At 46.5% G+C, this 18,950-nt stretch overlaps 1 protein-coding gene across 1 annotated transcript in view; it reads left to right on the forward strand.

The window, feature by feature from the left end:
- The first annotated feature begins 1,452 nt into the window (after positions 1–1,452).
- Positions 1,453–18,950, forward strand: part of Cep68 (centrosomal protein 68) — a 29,688-nt gene continuing 12,190 nt past the window's right edge. The window contains exons 1-2 of the mRNA XM_055629090.1: positions 1,453–1,548; positions 17,058–17,412. Coding sequence (XP_055485065.1) covers positions 17,101–17,412 — 312 coding nt within the window. The 5' untranslated portion in view covers positions 1,453–1,548; positions 17,058–17,100. The remainder of the gene's footprint in view (positions 1,549–17,057; positions 17,413–18,950) is intronic.

Genomic DNA, 18,950 nt, shown 5'->3' on the forward strand with positions numbered 1-18,950 from the left:
TTAGTAGTGACTAGGGAGGGGGGGCCGGGATTAGGATTGGCTAAACATTGTGGAACTTTCCAGAGTTGCTAAGGGCTTTTCATCAGGTTTGCTAAATCTTGGCTCAAACCCATATGCTAACCTTTAAGTTGATTGGCTGCTTCAAGAGCTGTGGGTTTTAGCCAGATTAGCCAAACAGATTGGGGCCTTCGAGGGTCTTTCAGGGGCTTTGGAGTTATTAGACCTCTCATTTCCTCCTTAAGAAGTAGTCCATCTCAGATCGTTGAGACGTGACTTTGGGTTGGTATAGTTGCTTTAAAATTATTAGCTGCACAGGAGAAACACGCTCCTTAACTGACTAAAGCATTGATAATACATGGGCCACAAGTGAGAGGAAGCAATAGGATAACAGGTCCAGGAAGAGCTGTGACCAGAGCGGTTAACTAAGGTGACCAATTTAAAACATTGATTCATACCAGCTTTGGGATTGTTCCCGTTCTATCTTTTTTTTTTTCCTGTAACACCAACGTCCCAGTTCCTATGGCTCCTACCATCCCAACGCCTATAAGGGACAATAAGAGTACAGCTGTAATAGGTTTTTTTTTTTTTTTACCCTATTGCTGACCGGCTCTAGATGAGAACAGACCTCATTGTCAGGGTAATAGGTTACTTTAGGGAACTAGAACACAGAAATCCTTGGTACCATTTAGGATCGCGGTGTGCACACAAGGAGTTTATTCCAGAAGCACAAGCCCACCAGCACCGGAACGTCGAGGTAAGCCTTTTGGAGGCCCATGGGGAATGGCAAGCGACTCCTGCGACTCCTACGACTCCAGGAAAGGCCGAGGCAGGAGAACCACCAGTCTGAGCCGTCGAGGAAGACTCAGCCCAGCTCCTTCTCTCCCAGTTCTGTCCTGGGAACCGACTGTGAAAGTCGCTTCTCCGACTACTGGTGTGACAAGCTGAGCCTCCTACGCCTCAAGGTCTCCGTACGGTAGCAACGTGCACCGAGACGCACGACCCACACCTCGTCCTCCCGGGGCTCCCAAGCGCCGCACGGATTCTCCGCCTCCCGCTCGCGCGGCAGCCACGCCTCCGGGGTTTCCACAGAAGCTAAAAGGGAGCACACAAAGCCTGGGACCGTCCTCCCTGCCTCCGCGCGCACGTCGGACCGAACGTAAGACCGAGCCCGCGGCGACCCCGGCAGACAACCCACGGAGAATTCGCGCGCCCACCCGCGAGGGCGCCGGCGCCGCGAACCACCCAGCTGGCACGAGCTTCGGGGCGGTGGAGAAAGAAGATCCGGCTTCCCATAGGCCAGGACGCCGCCGGAGGCGGGCTCTCGTGGCAGAAGCGGGCTGAGGATTGGCGAATCCTCCTCGCCGAGGGCTCGGATTGGCGGCTTCGTCGGGCGTCCTCCGCGGAGGAGCGGCACGCGCGGAGGGCGTGGCGGTCGCTCGGCCCTCCCTCCCCTGGAGTGCGGGCGCCAGCAGGAGCCCGGCGGTTGGCGCTTGGGAACCTCGGCCCAGCTATCCCGGCAGCTCGGGACGTGCGACGGTTCAGAGTGAGGTAACGAGACCGTAGCGAGTGCGCGGCGCCGAGACTCCGGGGCGGCCGGGCAGCCCGCGCGTGCCTGGGGCACCTCGAGGCCCCCCACCGTGGGAGGCCCGCGGCCCCGAGGGCACAAAGGCTGGCCGCGGCGGGGGCGCCTCGTGCCTTCGCCTCCATCTTGCGGAGGCGAGCGGCGGGCCAGGCCGTGGAGGGCGGGCGCGGCCTGCAGGGCGCGCGGGGCCGCACATCTGGCTGTGCGCGCGTCGACCCTGGTCGTGGGGAGTCGGCGGGTCACGGCCGCCGCTTCCCTGGCGCGCTGGACGCCGCCGAGGGGGAAAGCAGAGCGCCTCGCTTTTCATCTTGAAGATTTACCCTTGTCAGCTGTCACCTGTTAACCAGTCTCCGCCGCCCGGGGACGCATGGCCCAAACTTGGTAGAAGCCCTTTGAAATGACCACGCTTAATTCAGCGTGATGTGCCTAATAAAAACGAGCGGGGAACGGCCAGAGCAGAGCAGACTTCGCTGGGGATTGATGAGGTCCAAAACACGGAAGGAGGCCCTTACCTCCTGACAGCTTGCGACACCTTCTGGTTTGGTCTTGGTTAAAATAAACCCAAGCCACTACTTCTCATCTTGTTCTCTCTAGCGGGGTGGGTTAAATTCTGCACCACTTAGGAATGGGTTATGGACCTCGGCTTCACATCACCAGAAGAGCTTTTAAAAAAAAGTTTTTCCCTACCCCCACAACTGAAAAACATACCCTTCGCTGAGCAGCCTTTATGGGCCTCTGTTTTGACACAAGGCACTGGATTGTGGATTTCCCCAACCCCTAGAAGGATGAGAGGTCCGTAAGGGAAGGAAGCCAAAAGAAAACAAGAACAGTAAGTGAAGCCAAAAGTTGGGAAAACAGGAATTTCTAAAAGCCTTTAAATTGTATTATTTTTATAGGTTAGGGGAGCAGCTGGGCCCTCCAGACTTCAATCCCTTCCATACTCCTACAATCCCTTCCATACGCCTAATTCAGAATAAGTTAACTTCTCTTTACCTTAGTTTTCTCATTTATAAAGTGGAATTCAGGCCCCAAAATGATGAGGAAAAAAAAAAATCTTGATTATTCATGGTCTCTGCCTTACCTGAGGCAATCCTTCAAGCCTTTTATCGTTGCTGCTCCAACCTGCCAAAGTGTTCATAGAGTTATGTTTCTAAAGTCTTACCAACCATTCAAGATCAGTTAAGTTGAAATAATTTCAAGTTTTACAGTAATGTCTTATTCTGAGGCAGAGTCTTCCAGGGTAGCCCAAGCTGTCCTGTCTGGGCCTCTTCCTGCCTCAGTCTCTCTAGTGCAGGGGTTGTAAGCATAGATTATCATGCCTGGTTTGGTGCATGATGTAGCCCAGTCATGTCTGGAACTCGGGGATCCTCCTGCCTCAGCTTCCCAAAGTCCTGGGATAATAGGCCTAATGCCCAGCTTGATTCCCTCTTAATTGGTCTCTTACTTGGTCATCATGTAACAACAGAGGGATGGTATATATCACTTGTCTGTCTTTTGCCTAACATTGAGTATAGGAGCATAAAGAATGTAATTTGACTTAAAAAAATCATCATGAGGATAAGAACACACAAAAAATTGAGAAACAACATGTGAAATTGAGCTCTGAGTAGTTTCCTGCCTTATATTAGTATATTCATATGAAGAAACTATCTTTCTCTTCAGAGTTCCTCACAGACGTCATGAAAAGTGGGAAAAAAACTTTCTCTTTGCTAGGCAGTAATCTCTGGGGATTACTTTTGGTACTCTTGTGTCACAGGAAACAGACTGAAACATGTATTTCCTTCCAGCTGTAATTCCCTTTGACATGTCCTTCCTTGGCAAGATGGCTCAGTGGGAAATAGCACTTGCCATGCAGGCCTGAATCCCAGAAACTCATAATAGAAGGAGGTGTCCTCTGCCTTCTTCACTTGCACTGTAGTACACTCAGAATGCAATTCTGGTTTTATTGCACCAAATTTTACCTTGACTCCTTTCTAAGGAATCTTACTGTTTCTGGGATTCCCTTTTAACAATCTGTAGTTAACCATGAAAAACCTGCCATAATGTGTGAGCATTTTCAGGTGTCCGTTGCAAAGGGCACATACTTCTATGTCCTGTCCTGTGCTAGTCATACAGTCCATAGTCATAAAGCCATTAAAGTAGATCTTTCTACGAGGCTGAAACAGCCCTACTTACCACCCTGGTGTTTCAGAAGCAGAACTCTGCTTAGCAGCTCCTCTGAAGATCCTGCTAAAATACAGGTTCCCAACAAGCTCTGAGGTGATATGGATACCTTGTCCTAGATCACACTGTTTGTTTTAATTTTTCACTTTACAGCTGAGTCTGGCTTCAAACTCATAATAATCCTACCTCAGCCTCGAGATGCCAGAATTAATAAACATGAGCCACCGTGCCTGGCTGTAGCTCACACTTGATCAGGAGATACCTACCTAAGGGTCTGCATTTGCCTTATTTAAAGTTGTGGCTCAGTTTTATTTTCTGGTATTGAAAGATGCTTCATTCCATAAACCATATTCCTTTTGTGTTTAGCTTTTAGAATTATCCTGGTAAACAGGATAATTAATTATTGTTGTTGTTGTGGGTATTAAGCATGTATTCTACCACTAAGCTATACTAAAAGTTTGTTTTATTGTGTCTGTGTATGATTGATTATGTGGACCACAGTGTATGTGTGGCAAGTAGAGGGCAGCTTTTGAGAGTCATTCTCCTTCCACTTTGAGTTCCTGGGATTCAGGCCTGCATGACAACCACTATTACCTACCTAGCCATCTTTCCAGTGTTGTTTTTGTAAGACAGGTTCCATTTTTTAGCTCAGACTGGCCTGTACTTGAGTTTCAACTATTTCTCTGCCCTTAGTTTACTTAATTCTGGGGTGTGGTCCCACACCTGGCTTATGTTTTTAATTTTTCATTTTTGAGACAGGTTTTTTTTGTAGCCCTGGCTGTCCTGGAAATCAATCTGTATACCAGCCTGGCCTGGTCTCGAACACACAGAGATCTTTTCTCCTCCAGAATTCTGGGATTAAAGGCTGTGCCATCATGCTCAGCTAGGTTCTTTGTCTTATTCCTAAAAACTATTTGAGAAATCTAAGGTACTGGCAAAACTGACCACACTGGCTTTCAAGTCTCTCTCCTCCTGTATCAGCCTTCTAAGTGCCGGGATTATAGGTATAACTATAGGCACTACCACCCAAAGTCCCTTTAAGTTTTACTTCTTAAAAACATATAATGTCTGGAAAGATGACTAGGTAGTTAAGAGTGCTTTTAGAAAACTGGTGTTTGGTTCCCAGTGTCCAAGTCAAGTGAACAAGTGGACAACCTCTTGAATCTTGCCCCAAGGGGCTCCTCTAGCTTTTGCAGGCACACACACATTTGTACACATACACATAAATAAAAAATAAAGCTTGAATATGTATTCATTTGTGTTTATGCTCTGTGTGTCCGTGTGTGTGTGTGTGTGTGTGTGTGTGTGTGTGTGTGTGTGCGCGCGCGCGCACGCCATGGTATTCATGTGGAGATCAGAGGACATCCTTGAATGTTGCTTCTTGCCTTCTACCTTGCTTTCAAGATGGAGTGTTTCTTGTTTGATGCATTCATACAGCAGACTTACTTGCCCATAAGCTCTGAGGAGATTCTCCTGTCTGTTTTTCTCATCACAGAACTGCTGGAATTACAGACATGCACTATCATGTCCTGCTTTTACGTGGGCTCCAAGGGTCCAGTGTCTGGTGATCAGGCTTGTTCAGCAAGTACCTTTACTTTTTGTTCAGCTGTTTCTCTGGCCTTTGTGGCAAGAATTTTTGTTTTTATGTGTATGTACTTGTCTGTATGACTATCACGTGGATGCAGGAGTACACAGGAGGTCAGCAGAATTTACAGCTCACTGTGAGATGCCCAAGGTGGTGCTGGAAACCAAACCCAGGTGTTATCGCAAGAGCAGCAGATTCTCTTAAGAGCTGAGCCATCTCTCCAGTCCCTGTAACAAGATTTCATTTAGAAGATTTTCCTTTATGTGTATGAGTGTTTTGCCTGCATGTATATAAGTTTGCCATGTGTGTGTAGTGCCCATGGAGGCTAGAAGAGGGTCTTGTATCTTCTGGAATGGGTTTCAGATCACAACTGGATGGTTGTGAGCCACCATGAGATGCTGAGAAAGGATGATAGTTCTTAGAAAGGGAGAAATGACATAATTTGTTTCTTTGTTTTGGTTTTTTGAGACAGGGTTTCTCTGTGTAGGCTTGGCTGTCCTAGACTCAACTTTGTAGACCAGGCTGACCTTGAACTCACAGAGATCTCCTGCCTCTGCCTCTGCTGGGATCACAGGCATGTGCTACCACTCCCAGCTGAAATGACATAATACTATAATCTCAAAAAACAAACAAACAAACAAACAAAAGAAATTTAAAGGGGTTTGGGGCCAGAGAGATGACTGAGTGATTAAGGGCACTGGACCCAGATTTAGTACCCAGCATCGACAGGAGCTTGCTACCAAGGGCAGCTCTTGGCCACTGAGCCACCTCTTCAGCACTCCAGTGACAGGAGTTTTAATAAAAGTAACTGGGGCAAAAGGGTTGAAAGGAAACATGTAGTTAAGTTGATAGACACAAAAGGGGAGGTTTCTATCTTCTGTTTGTTTTTTTTTTTAGGTAGGACTGTCTATTGAGCACTAAGCTTCCTGGAAGCAAAGCAAAGAGGGATTTTGGTTGGTTGGTTGGTTTGGGTTTTTTTCTGTTGTTTTGTTTTGTTTTGTTTTTGAGACAGGGTCTTACTATGTAGCTATGGCTGTCCTGGAACTCACAGAAATCTGCCTCTGCCTCCTGAGTGCTGGGATAAAAGGTGTATTCTACCACCACACCCAACTCAAAGAGGGACTTAAAATAAAAAACAAAAAACAGGCATTCTACAGACTGGGCAGGTTGTGTGTGTGTGTGTCTGTCTGTCTGTCTGTCTATGGTATGGTATGTTTAGGAATGTATGTAAATATGTCTACATATATGTATGTAGTAACTTTTTTTATGTAGCAACAATGCAAAAAAGAGGCCATTAATTTGAAAGAGAGCAAATAAGGATACATGGGAGGATTTGTAGGGAAAAGAAATGATGTAATATTATAATCTCAAAAAAAAGTCAAAGAAATTTAAAAGGGGCTTGGAGCTAGGGAGATGGCTCAGTGGTTATGGCACAGACTGAATTTCCAGAGGACCAGATTCATGTCCACAACCCACAGCTCACAGCCATCTGTAACTCCAGGAGATCTGATACCCTCTTCCTACTTGTGTGGGTACCAGGTACACACATGGTGCACAGACATACAAGCAACCAAAACACATACATACATAAAATGAAAAATCTTAAAAAACAAAAATAGAAAGTGACGGCTGCCCAGGAGAAACAGTTCCTGTCAACAGTCTCCTGTCGAGTCTGAAGACAGGTGCCAGTATACCATGAGTGCCATTTTAATATTACCTCTTGAAAAGGGCTTTTCTTCTTCAAAGGCATTTCACAGATTTATTCAGGCATACACACCTTTAATCCTAGCAGCAGAGGTAGGTGGATCTCTAGTTCATGACTAGCCTGACCCACAGAGTGATTTCCCAGGCCTCCATAGGCTGCATACTGAGACCCTTTCTGGAAGAATAAGCCGGGGGATAGGGAGGAGGGAGAAGGGGTATACTTTTGCCACTGAGTCAATGTGAAAACAAAATGTCCTATCCCTCTGATAATGGTTGAAAGGAAAACTAAGGGGCCAAAGGAAGAAGCCGCTAGCTAGCTCAGGGACATGGAAAGCCCTCCTTGTGGAACCAGGTCTGGCCACAGGGTGCCCACTGTTATTCCTGCAATGATATTGCTGGGGCAGCAGTTGTCCTGGGGGAGCCAGTGGTCACCTGGGTCAGGACCCTTACTTCTTGGATGTGCTCTGTCAGCTTTTGCATGCCCCAGATCTTGTCTAGTGGGCCTAGATGAAGGCCCCGTGATCCAGGGAGCCTGTCACTCCTCCACATCAGTCTCCAGCCTGGGATCTTCTCTTCTGGAAGTTGTGGAGTCCCATGAGCTGTCTAAACTTAACTCCTGCAAACACTTGTTTCTGTAGCCATCTTACTTGGTAGTCACCTTCCCTTGCCATCTCACCCTGCAGCTTTCCTTGTGTGCTGCCCAGGCCCTGGCCTGCTGTGGCAGGAAAAGGTTCTGAAAGTATATACCAGGCCTGGACCACCACTGCCTGCCCCTGTGTCGGGGCAGCGCAGTGCTCCACCGCCATCCACCCCACAGGGCCACTGGGGCCACAAGGTTGAAACTTTTTTTTTTTGTAATTTTTTGAACATTTCCTGTGGGGGCTGGAGAGATGACTTAGCAGCTATGTGCACTGGCTGCTCTTCTAGAGGGCCCAGGTTCGATTCTTGACACCTGCATGGCCTCTCATAACTGCCTACAACTCCAGTCCCAAGGGATCCAACCCTCTTGGCTTCTGTAGGTACTGCACACATGTGGTAGACAGATATACATCCAAGCAAAACACTCATAAAACAGAACAAAACAAACTTAAAAAATCAATTCTAAAATGGAAAATTTCGTGTGTATACAATGTATGTTGATTGTATCCATTCCTCACTGCAGCTTTCTCCAGGGATCCCCATCACATCAACCATTTATTTTGTGTGGGGTCAGAGGCAACACACGTGCGTGTGGTGGTGAGAGGACAGTTTGTGAGAACATTTTTTTCCTGACTGTTTGGGTCCTGGGGATTAAACTCAGATCAGGCTTGGTGACAGGTGCCCTTACCCGTTGAATCATCTTGCCCCCCCCCCCCCCTTGCTGGCCTTTAACTTAGTGCTGTGACTACAGAAGCCTGATAGAGTACAAGTGGGTCCTATGAACTACAACCCATGGTCTGCGGAAACAGCTCCAGCTAACCAGAGCAGCTTGTGTTCAAGGAGAGCAGTTTTTCTGCTCTGCCCTAGTGGCCAACTGAACAGGTTGATCACGTGTTCAGCCCTCTGCATCACTGTGTTTGAGCCTTGCTGGACAGTCTGCTGATTGGTGAGGAGGCTGGAGAGCTGAGGCTTGAGGGGAGTCTTAGAGCTTAGCCCAGTCCTTACAGACCGGCAGTTTCATATCCCAAAAGCCATCTGTGGAGTTCTAATGAGTTAGGAGATTGACCTGCTATGAAACTGTTTGATAATTCTATTCTTCCAGCCAACAGAGAGGTGTCTGACAGGCTCTCAAGTAACCTGACTCCTGACCTTGCCAGCAGTGCTTTGTAGAGATCCACAGGTTCCCCTAGGGCTCTGGAAATTCTTCCATTCTCTCTTCTTTAAGAAAAACTTGAAGCAGCCCCTGGAGAGAGTGTGACCCATTGTTGTGCTGTGGGAGACATAGTCATACTGTGACTTTATCTGCAGGGTCCCAGGTCACTTCCCCCATAGGGAATGACCTAAGGGTTCTAGGACCTTCTGTAGTTAGGAGAGGAACAGTGGGAGGGACAGCAGCTGCTCTTGACCACTGATTACCTTAAGGCTATGACTATACTTCTCCTGGTGTCCACCCTGCATGCAGCCAGCCTCAGGACCATCTCAAGCCTTTTCGCTTGTCATTCTGGATTTACCACCTTTTGTGTTGCCATCTTGCCTAGCTTGGCCTCTACTTTGACTCTCCCAGAAACCTCAAACCCACATGCCCTGCTGAGGTCCATCTTTTCACTCATTCCTTTTTTTCTTCTTTGCTTGTCAGACATGATCTGCCACTGAGTATTTATGGCATTTCTCTCTGTACCTATGAGTCCTATGAAGTTTCACTGTTGAGGCCCCAAACTGAAAGAGGCATCTGTGCCAGCATAGGTGGCTGTCAGTGGCCATGGGTACAGGGATAGCCCTTGTCAGAACAGAACTGTTGACAGATGGGATAAATGCAGTTGTTTCCAGGGGAGTTGTGATTTAAATCATGGAGGGGATTTTTCTTTTCCTTTTTTTTTTTTTTTTTTTTTTTTGTTGTTGTTGTTGTTGTTGTTGTTCAGAATTGCTTCTTGGTGAATCATTCATCTATTTGAATGAGTTAGACAGAAATGAAACAGTGCCCTTACCCCACTTGCCAGTCCTCTCCTCTTTGGTCTAAACAGGAATGTGTGGGAAGAAGCCAGACAGCTGGGACAAGCTTGCTTGAGGGTGACTCAACAGACACCAGAAAAGGTCAGGTGTCCCTGGTGTTAACATGCACATGGTGCTGAGCACGCTTTTATTATGAGACAAGAGAAAGCCACTTGGTCGCTCCTAGTGCTTTCTGATGGCTCATAGAACCTTTGCAGGTTCTGGAAACTAATTGAGGGGTTTAATAGTGAATTCAGGTGGGCCCTGGAAGATGCTAATGAATGGGTAATCCCTCGATTAGCAGTTCTGTGTACAGACCTTTCTCAGAGAAAGAGGCAGATTTCATTGTTTATTTTCTATGCTAGCAATGGCTAAGACCATGGTACATCTACAAATGTGTATGTTGTTATAAAAAACTAAAATCCCAAATCATTTGATTTGAAGCCAGATGCTGGGGTGAAGACCTGCTAGCTCAGAGGGGCAAAGAAAGCACCCAGCTGACTTTCCTACTCAGTTCACATCCCAAAGGAAAAAGCCAAAAGCTTGCTAGATCACCCAGTAGCCCAGTAGCCCAGGAGCAAAAAGCTAAAAGCCAAAGAGCTCCTCCTCCATGCTCTCTTAAATACCCCTCTCTCAAAGTCCCTCCTTTCTGCTTAATCCCTGTCAGCTGGTTGCTTGCCACTTCTTGACCTATGGTTAACTTTATTAAGTCCTTAGTACAGAAAGTTCTTGGATTAAAGGCTTGTGTTAGGGCTGAACCACACCAAACAAGAAACAGGTTTTTACAGTTCACAGTCTTGGGGTTCACAGTGGGATTAAATATACTGCAACAGGTGTGGACTGGAGCTTACTTAAGAAAGGTTGTGAAGCCAAGCATGGTGATGAACGCCTTTCATCTCCTGGGAGGCAGAGGCAGGCAGATCTCTGAATTCGAGGCCGGCCTGGTCTACAAAGTGAGCTCCAGTACTGCCAAGGCTGTGTTGAGAAACCCTGTCTGGAAAAACCGAAAAGGAAAAGAGAGAGAAAAGAAGAGGGGGTTCATCTGGAAGGGCAGGGCTTCCCAAGCCCTTTGCAACCCAGAGTATTCCATGATGTGTCCCATGGAGCTGCAATAGTTCATGTTTGTCTTGCTATGTTTGGTCTTGCTTTGATCTTATTCCTTGCTATCAACCTCATTCCTCCCTTTGGGAATGGGACTGTATATTCTATACCATTTTATACTAAAGTATGTAACTTTGTTTTTTGTTTGTTTTGATGGTACAGGAGCTCACAGTTCAGAGATTTCCTGAGTTTCAAAAGAGACTTGGTGGCTATACTTTATATATGTGAGTGAGTGGTTTACCTGCATGTGTGTGTGTGTGTCTATGTACCACATACATGCCTGATGCCTGTGGAGGCCAGTGGAGATAATCAGATCCCTGGGACTGGAGTTTTAGATTGTCATGAGCTATCATGTAGGTGCTGGGAATCAAATCTGAGCCCCCTGGAAGAGCAGTCAGTGCTCTTCACCTCAGAGCCATCTCTCCAGTTCCCATGTTTAAACATTTTTGGAACTGTTAAAGAGTGGTTTTTTTTTTTTTTTTTTCTTATGTTGAATGTATTTTGCATTATGAGTTGGCCATGAACCTGTTAGTGGGTGGGGGATAAGGGAAGGAAAGTTATGGCTAACAGTGGTTAAGTGTGTTTGGGTGTCAAATTGGCAAATACTGGAGTTATGATGGTTACTATTGTCAGCCTGATAGGATATGGACTCATGTAGGAAGCAGTCTTCTGAGTGTGCCTATGTGAATTATTAGACTAGGTTAATTGAGGTGGGATGCCCCACCTTAACTGTGGCTGGGGTCCCAGAATGGATGAAAAGAGAAGAGGGGTAAGTAAGCAGTATCAGTCATCACTTTCTAATCCTGCTGCACATGCAGTATAACCAGCAGCCCAAGTTTCTCCTACCAAGATTCCTGACTATGATGGACTATACTCTTGAACTGTGAGCCAAAATAATCCAACTTCCTTAGTTGCTTTTTTCAGGCAGCAAGACAAGTAATTAGTACAAGATAGAACATGATTTATCAGGCAGATTAACAAATTAGATTGTAAAGGATTTGATTATCCAAACTGGGAGAATAACCACCCATATGCTATCTTCAGAAGTATGATTTCTGGCTGGCGAGATGGCTCAGAGGTTAAGAGTTGTTCTTCTAAAGGTCCTGAGTTCAAGTCCCAGCAACCACTTGTTGGCTCATAAAAATTTATAATGAGATCTGGTGCCATCTTTTGTTGTATAGGCACACATGCAGGCAGAATGCTGTATAAATAATTAATCTTTAATAAATAAAAAGAAGTACTATTTCAGTGAAACTCACTGAATTTCATGCATTTTTAAAAAGAAAAACTTTATTACATTTATTTTGTGCAGCCAGATCACCCTCAAATCCAGAACCTAGAATTGAGCATGCAAAGGAGTGACTCCAGAACCAAACAATCAGTAAGAAAACAAACCAAAAGGCACACAAAGATGAAGAGAGCAGAGTAAGAATGGGGGAAGGAGATTGGCCAAGTTCTGATGAGCTATTTTCATGGAGCCACATCCTCACCTGTGGCTCCTTAAAAAAATACCTATACATATTTTTGTGTCTGTGTATACACACACGTATGCATGCATGCATGTGGACACACACACATGTCCACAGAAGACATGAGTTCTCCTGATGTAGACCTAGAGGCAGTTGTGAGCTGCCTGCCATGGGTGCTGGAAGATGAGACAGCACTAACTGCTGAAGTGGGTGCACTGTGAGTGCAGGTGCTCACATGCCATAGCTCAGAGGCCCGAGGACAGCTTGACATTGGGCCTTTTCCTTCCACCATGTACCTTCTGGGGCTTGAACTCAGCCGAATTTCAGCCTTTACCTGATGTCTTCTTTATTGTTCTATTGCTATGAAGAGACACTATGACCAAGGCAATTTATAAAAGAAAGTATTTAATTGGGGGCTTGTTTACTGTTTCAGAGGGTGTCTCTATGACTGTCATGGTGGGAAGCTTGGTAGCAGGCAGGCATGGCTGACATGGAATTGGAGCAGTAATGAGAGCTTACATCTGAACCACAAGTTGGAGGCAGAGAAAAAGTGAGACTGGGCCTGGCATGGGCTTTTGAAACCTCAAATCTACCTCCACTGACACTCCTCTTTAACAAGAGGATTAGATTGATTTATTTTTTATATGTATTCTGTCTTCTGCCCCCATGCAGGCCTGCACACCCGAAGATGGTACCAGATCTCATTATAGATGGTTGTGAGCCATCCTGTGGTTTCTGGGAATTGAACTCATGACCTTTGGAAGAACAGCCAGTGCTCTTAACCTCTGAGCCATCTCTCCAGCCCCCAAGACCACACCTCTTAATCTTTCCCAAAACAGTTAAACCAACTAGGGACCAAGTATTCAGATATATCTGTGAGGGCCATTCTCATTCAGACCACACCTGGTTACTGAAGGGCCTTGGGCCATGGAGTAAACTGAGTTCAGGATTGTATGTGTCCTGGCAGGCTACTTAGGAGCTACAGCAGCTCTCCATACTGCCCTCCCTAGGACAAGGTGGAAACCTTTTGTGAATAATGGCCTCCAGGCAAGACAGAATTTTTAAAAATTTGTCACTTAAAAAAGTAGGGCCATTGAGATGGCTCATCAGGTAAAGAAAGGCATTTGCTGCCAAGCCTGACGACCTGAGTTTAATCCCTGAAAGGCCACCTGGTAGGAGGAGAGAACAGACTCTTACATCTGCACACATCCATACATGCAGAAATAAATATAAATAGTTATACTGTTTTTGAAGCATTTGATCCTGTGTTGCTCAGCTTCATTTTACTACAGGACTAAGTCTTAACACCATACTTGATAGGAGCATAAGGAAGCGGTGGCCATTGAGAGTTTCTAGAAATGGAGGAAGTAGCAGCAATCACAAATTGAGAGGTAAACTGAGCGTGGCGCACACTTTAATCTCAGCGCTCAGGGAAGCAGAGGCAGGCAGATCTCTGTGAGTTCCAGGCCAGCCTGGTCTACAAAGTGAGGCCAGGACAGCCAGCTACACAGAGAAACCCTGTCTCCGGAAAAAAATAAAAACAAAGTGAGAGGTAAGTTGTCTTCACCCTAATTCTCCAGCTGAGGTCATCTGTAGTTAATCAAAAACTAGTGCAGGGGCTGGAGAGATAGTTCAGCACCTAGTGCTGTCTGATCTTCAGAGGACCCAGGTTCAGTTCCCAGCACCCTTGTCAGGCAGCTTACAACTACCTGTAAATCCACATCCAGAGATCTCATGTCTTCTGTGGGTGTGAGGGGAGGGGTTAGGGGAGAAAGAGTCTGTCTCTTGTGTCTCTGTGCACATAAGTAAATTGTGCAGTTTTTAAAGGAGCCCCAAGGTGAGGATGTGGCTCCATGAAAACACCTCATCAGAATTCAGCCACCCTTCCTCCCCCATTTTTCTCCTGCCATCTTAGGCTTTGTGTGCCTTTTGGTTTGTTTTCACTGATCCTTGTTTGGTTCATCAAGAGCTTGGGTTCTGGAGTCACACAGCTCTGGAATTGATTCCTTAGCTTGCACAAGATTCTAGGTTTGGGGTGTGAGGGTGATCTGGCTGCATATATCACCCCCTTAAATAACCAGAGTTGATTTAGTGGATATGACTGAAGAGACAGATATCCCTTTTTTCTTCACTGCCTCGTGTGTCCATTCTGGTTGGATACAGAGGTGAATAAAGGCCTTGAACATACAGATAAGCACTGTGTGAGAAGCTGGAAAAGTTAAACACACATCTTACCTCTTCCTGGAATGCCAGGAATGATGTAGTTTTACATCCTGATGATTCTTTGCTGTCTGATGAGACATGCTGCCCATATCTTAGAGAACTTTGGTTTTTACTTACCCCAAACCTTTTCCTCTAAATCTTGAGTGTTGCTTTTAGGCCATAAAGCCCATTCTTATGAGTGATGTCACTTGTGCTTTACCACAGCCTAAGTACTTCTTTGTTATCTTAGGGCCAGGCCAATCCTGACTCCCACGGGTGTTGTTTGCCCCAGCCATTCTCCCTAGACCCTGATCCTGAGCATTGTGTCTGCGTGAACAGAAACCGTCTCACAGGTGAAGCCATATGCATTTTGCAAGGAATGTGAACATGTCTTAAGCTTTGTTGTACCCACAGAGCTGAGTTCACTGTTTTCTGAATACTTTTTTTTCCAAATTGTGCTGTGCTTAAATATGCCTAATGTAAAATGATCTGGGCCAGACTCTAGCAGTTCTGGTCTAATGCCAGCTATAATAAAAATAGGCCCCTTCCCTTTTCCCTTCCCTTCCCCTTCCCCGTCCCTTTCCTTCCCTTCTTGCTGTAAAGCCTGCAGGGGGATCACCACAGTCAACTGAAGAGAATGGCTTTCTTCTTAACTGGGCTGGACTGGTTTATCAAGGATAACCAGTAGCTGTGGTGCCTTAGATCTACAGCTCCAAGGTTCGAACTTCAATCCCTACCTTTTTTTAGGCTGGGGTGACAAGTTTTGAATGGTATGCCCTGCCCTGTTCAACACTTTATCTAAATAAAGGTATATGTGTGGGAAAATATTTGTGTTTGTATATGTATCGTGTGAAAGGAGTCATACACAAAACCTGACAACACTGCTTGCCTGTGGACTGTTTATTGGTAAGTACTTGGCTTGTTATATGAAAGGTTAGGTGCTGTTTCTACAAAAAAAGAAAACGGGGTGGGCTCTGATTACCCTGAAGGATCTGGTGCTTCCAGGAGTATGCTGGTTGCATTTAAAGTTCATGGTTTTCTCTGAAGTCACGCAGAATGGCCTGGAACCCCGTGTGCCCAGTTAGGAAAGAATAGGAATTTCATATTTTACCTGGTTGCATTTCCTGGCAGGAAAGCCAAGAAGGGTGAACCTGACAAGGCCACTCCTGCCCCCCTTGGTAGCTTCCTGTGTTGCCACCAGCAACCTCATTTTCCACACTTTGCCTCTAGTCTCTGAGGAAAATAAGGCTGTTCCTGTCCAGGTTTTAGTCTTGAGGTTAGTCCCAGTGTCCTGCAGGTAGCCGAAGACATTCTGAATGCCCACTGTTCCCTCGTACACACTTACATGTCCTTTCAGGTTAGACTTTCTCCTGTCATTCCACTAGTGCCCAGGAGTATCACTGGCTGCCTTTTTAGGACAACCTGGTTTCCCTCTATTGTCTGGAGCTCTTCTGTAGATCCAGCTGATTCTTTTTTTTCCCCCAGGTCCTCCCTCACCAGTCTGCCTGGATTGTTCTCCTGTCTCACATAAACTCACACATTATCACCCAATTTTCCATGGCTTCTCAGGCTGCCAAGGTTAACATACACCAAGGCAGCCTGAGAAGCGGGTGCTGATCTGTGTCTGGTTCTTAGTCATCACTGAATGAGAGGCCCCATCTGGTCCACAGTCTGGTTGTGGTTCCTATTTCAGCAGTCTTCTCACACCAAGAATAGTTAGAAGCATCCTTCTGAACCTAGTGAAGGCCCGGGCATGCCTAAACTTGCTATGCTCTGGGATAGAAGGGATAGAACCAGACTCAGGCTGCTAGCCAACAAGCCATTGGTGTAAGAAGAACCACTGTGGGGCTGTGCCTGGCAGAGGCCAGCTGGACATCTTAATGAGGTTGGGGTAAAGAGGCAATGCACACAGGGCCCAAGCCTTGTCCCTAAATTGAGTCTGTGGAGCTGCACACTGAAGCAAGGCCTTGTAGTCAACTCCCATTTTGTTTCACGTGAGTGAGTTCAGTAATCACAAGAAGATTTTGGGCAGCCATCTTTCGAGTCTTTCCATGTGTGAAGTCCAGGAGAGCACATGGGAAATTAGCCAGTGAGAATAGTAGCCCTAGGAAACAGTGGTCTGTTCTGAGAGGTGTAGACTGAGAAGCACCTCATGAGCAGGCAGTTAGGATCAGCTGTGTCTTATCACAGACCTCCACCTGTAGGGAGGCACCCAGGAGCCTGTGCTTACCTTCCGTGTAAGGCTCCTCTCCCTTCAGCTTCCAGACAAGGAAGATGGCCTTGGAATGGGGCTCTTCCACCCAGATCAGTTCGCTCATAGTACTTTTCTTTCTTCTTCCATTGCCTTGTTTTTTGACCTTATGTAGCAGGCCAGCCAAGCCTTTTTCTTGGTCATATCTCTCCTGACTCTTGGGAGACAATACAACGATAGAGGACAAAGCCATACTTAGGCATCCCCTTTGAAAGGGTCTGGGGCTGAGGAAGAGCCAGACCTTCGTATTCCCCCCAAAGGCATGGTTACTGTTTCTTTGGCCAGAAAAGTTTGCCTTTCACTTAAAATCAAGATTTTGCTGCACACATGAAGAAAATCTATTTTTTCCTCTTTTCTTCCCTTGTTTTGTAGGTTCCTGAAGGCTTCAAGGGAAACCAGATTTAGGGAAGGCTCGATGGCCCTGGGTGAAGATGAGGCTGAGGCAGAAGCATCTGTCAACACAAAGGTCCCACCTTGTAGCAGGTGGAATTCTGGGGAACTGCTGTCCCCAGGACTAGAACCAGAGCAGCCCCCACATCTGGAAGTCGAGGGAGGGCCACTGTGGAGGGCTGAGGCCAACCCTGGCTGCATCTCTGGAGTTTTCTTATCACAGGTCCACCCTGCCAGCAGAGAACCTGTAGCAGACAGGTCTAAGCCTACACTCAGCAGCCCACTGCCTTCTGCCAGCGTGGGGACTGAAGAGCATTTACCCTCTATGGAAAGCCAAGTAAGTACTGAGGCTGTTTAGGGCTGGAGCTGAGCCAGGGCTCTCTTTTGGAATGTGCTACATTTCCTTGATCGTTACCCCTGCCACAGTCCCTCTAAGGTGGGAGCTGTTTTACAGGCTCACCTAGAGACCTGGACCTTGAAGTCAGCAAAGGGCTCTGTGCAGTATCTCCTGTTCGCAAAGAGTCACTGGGGACCTCTTAAAGACAGTGAAAGGTTTATCAGGAGCCTACTGTCCAGAGGACTAGGATCAAAGGTCTCTTAACAAGGGGATCCCATCCTGTATCTGATTTCTGAAAGCTTCTAGGGACCCTAGTAAGGCTTGGTATAGGACTGTGGGTTCCCAGACCAAATCCTGTTGAGACTGGTCAGAAACTGAAGCTCCTTTCATGGGCAGCAGTGTCTCTGACTTCCATGGGTGTAGACTACGCGTAGCTTTCTCTCTAGTGGAAACCACATGGGGCAGGGAATCCTCCCAAGTTCTAAGGCAGAAGCAAAGCTCTGAATCTTCTAAGCCCTTGAAATGTGAGAATGACCCAATGATCTGTTCCTCCTGTCTCTGGCAACCTATTATGTTCAGCCTCACAAGGTCCAGGAACAACTTTGGTTTGAGCTTTGTTGCTTTGGCTGCTGCTCACTCTCTGTGGAGCCTCATCCTGTGAGAAGGCTCTGAGTGTGACTTGGAGAGGATAGCACCTGCGCCATCTGGCTGAAAGCAAGGATCAAGGAAGGCTCTGGCACCTCTAAGGCAAGACACCAACTAGAAAGCCCAGAAGTGGCTGCTTCTCAAAGGAGGCTATGGTTTCTGTTCTCAGGCCTACTAGTGAGAGACTCTTAGTGCTTTCTCAGTGAGTCCCTATGGAGGCTTTGCTCACTCCACAGGGCAAAGAAGTAAGGCTCACAGTTGTACTTATGGAAGGTAGTAGAAATAGGAGGTCATAACCGGATTAGCCTAGTTCCGAAGTCCTTAGGTTAGCTACCCTGTCTTCCTCTGGGGTGAGTTACTCACTGAAGATTAAAACTCCAGAGTAAAGCAGCTGAGGATTCCATTTTGCCAGAGTGTACTGGCACGTGAACTGAACAGGGTGCCCCCTAGTGGAGCCTGCTGGATATCTGGTTAATGGTGATGATGGGCTTGTTTTACTTGCCAAGACCCATAATCAAAGAAGAGGCATCGGTTTCCAGAGTCTATATGCAGAACTGCTTTGAGTTCTCATAAAGTGAATGAGTGACTTTTGAAAAGATGGGTTAGGGCTCAGTTGCAGGAAACTTTCCAGGGTAGGATGAGTCTTGATGCTAACCACTAGAAGCAAGCACCTTGAGATCTTCCCTGAATACTTCTGGGCACATAAGCAAATCTATCTTCCTTTCTTGTTTTTCATTTTATTAGTATACTAAGCAGCAGGTTTTACCATAGGATCCTTTAGACCTACGTTGTTTTCATTGATATTCTTCCCCCAAGACCTCTGCCTCAACCTTATAAAGAAAACTGGTCTTTAAAAAAATAAATAAAATAAAAAGTCTGCTTATTTTCACCAG

The sequence above is a fragment of the Psammomys obesus genome, unplaced genomic scaffold (genome assembly GCF_907164565.1).
Source record: "Psammomys obesus unplaced genomic scaffold, mPsaObe1.curated_primary_1811, whole genome shotgun sequence".
Classification (NCBI taxonomy): Eukaryota; Metazoa; Chordata; class Mammalia; order Rodentia; family Muridae; genus Psammomys; species Psammomys obesus.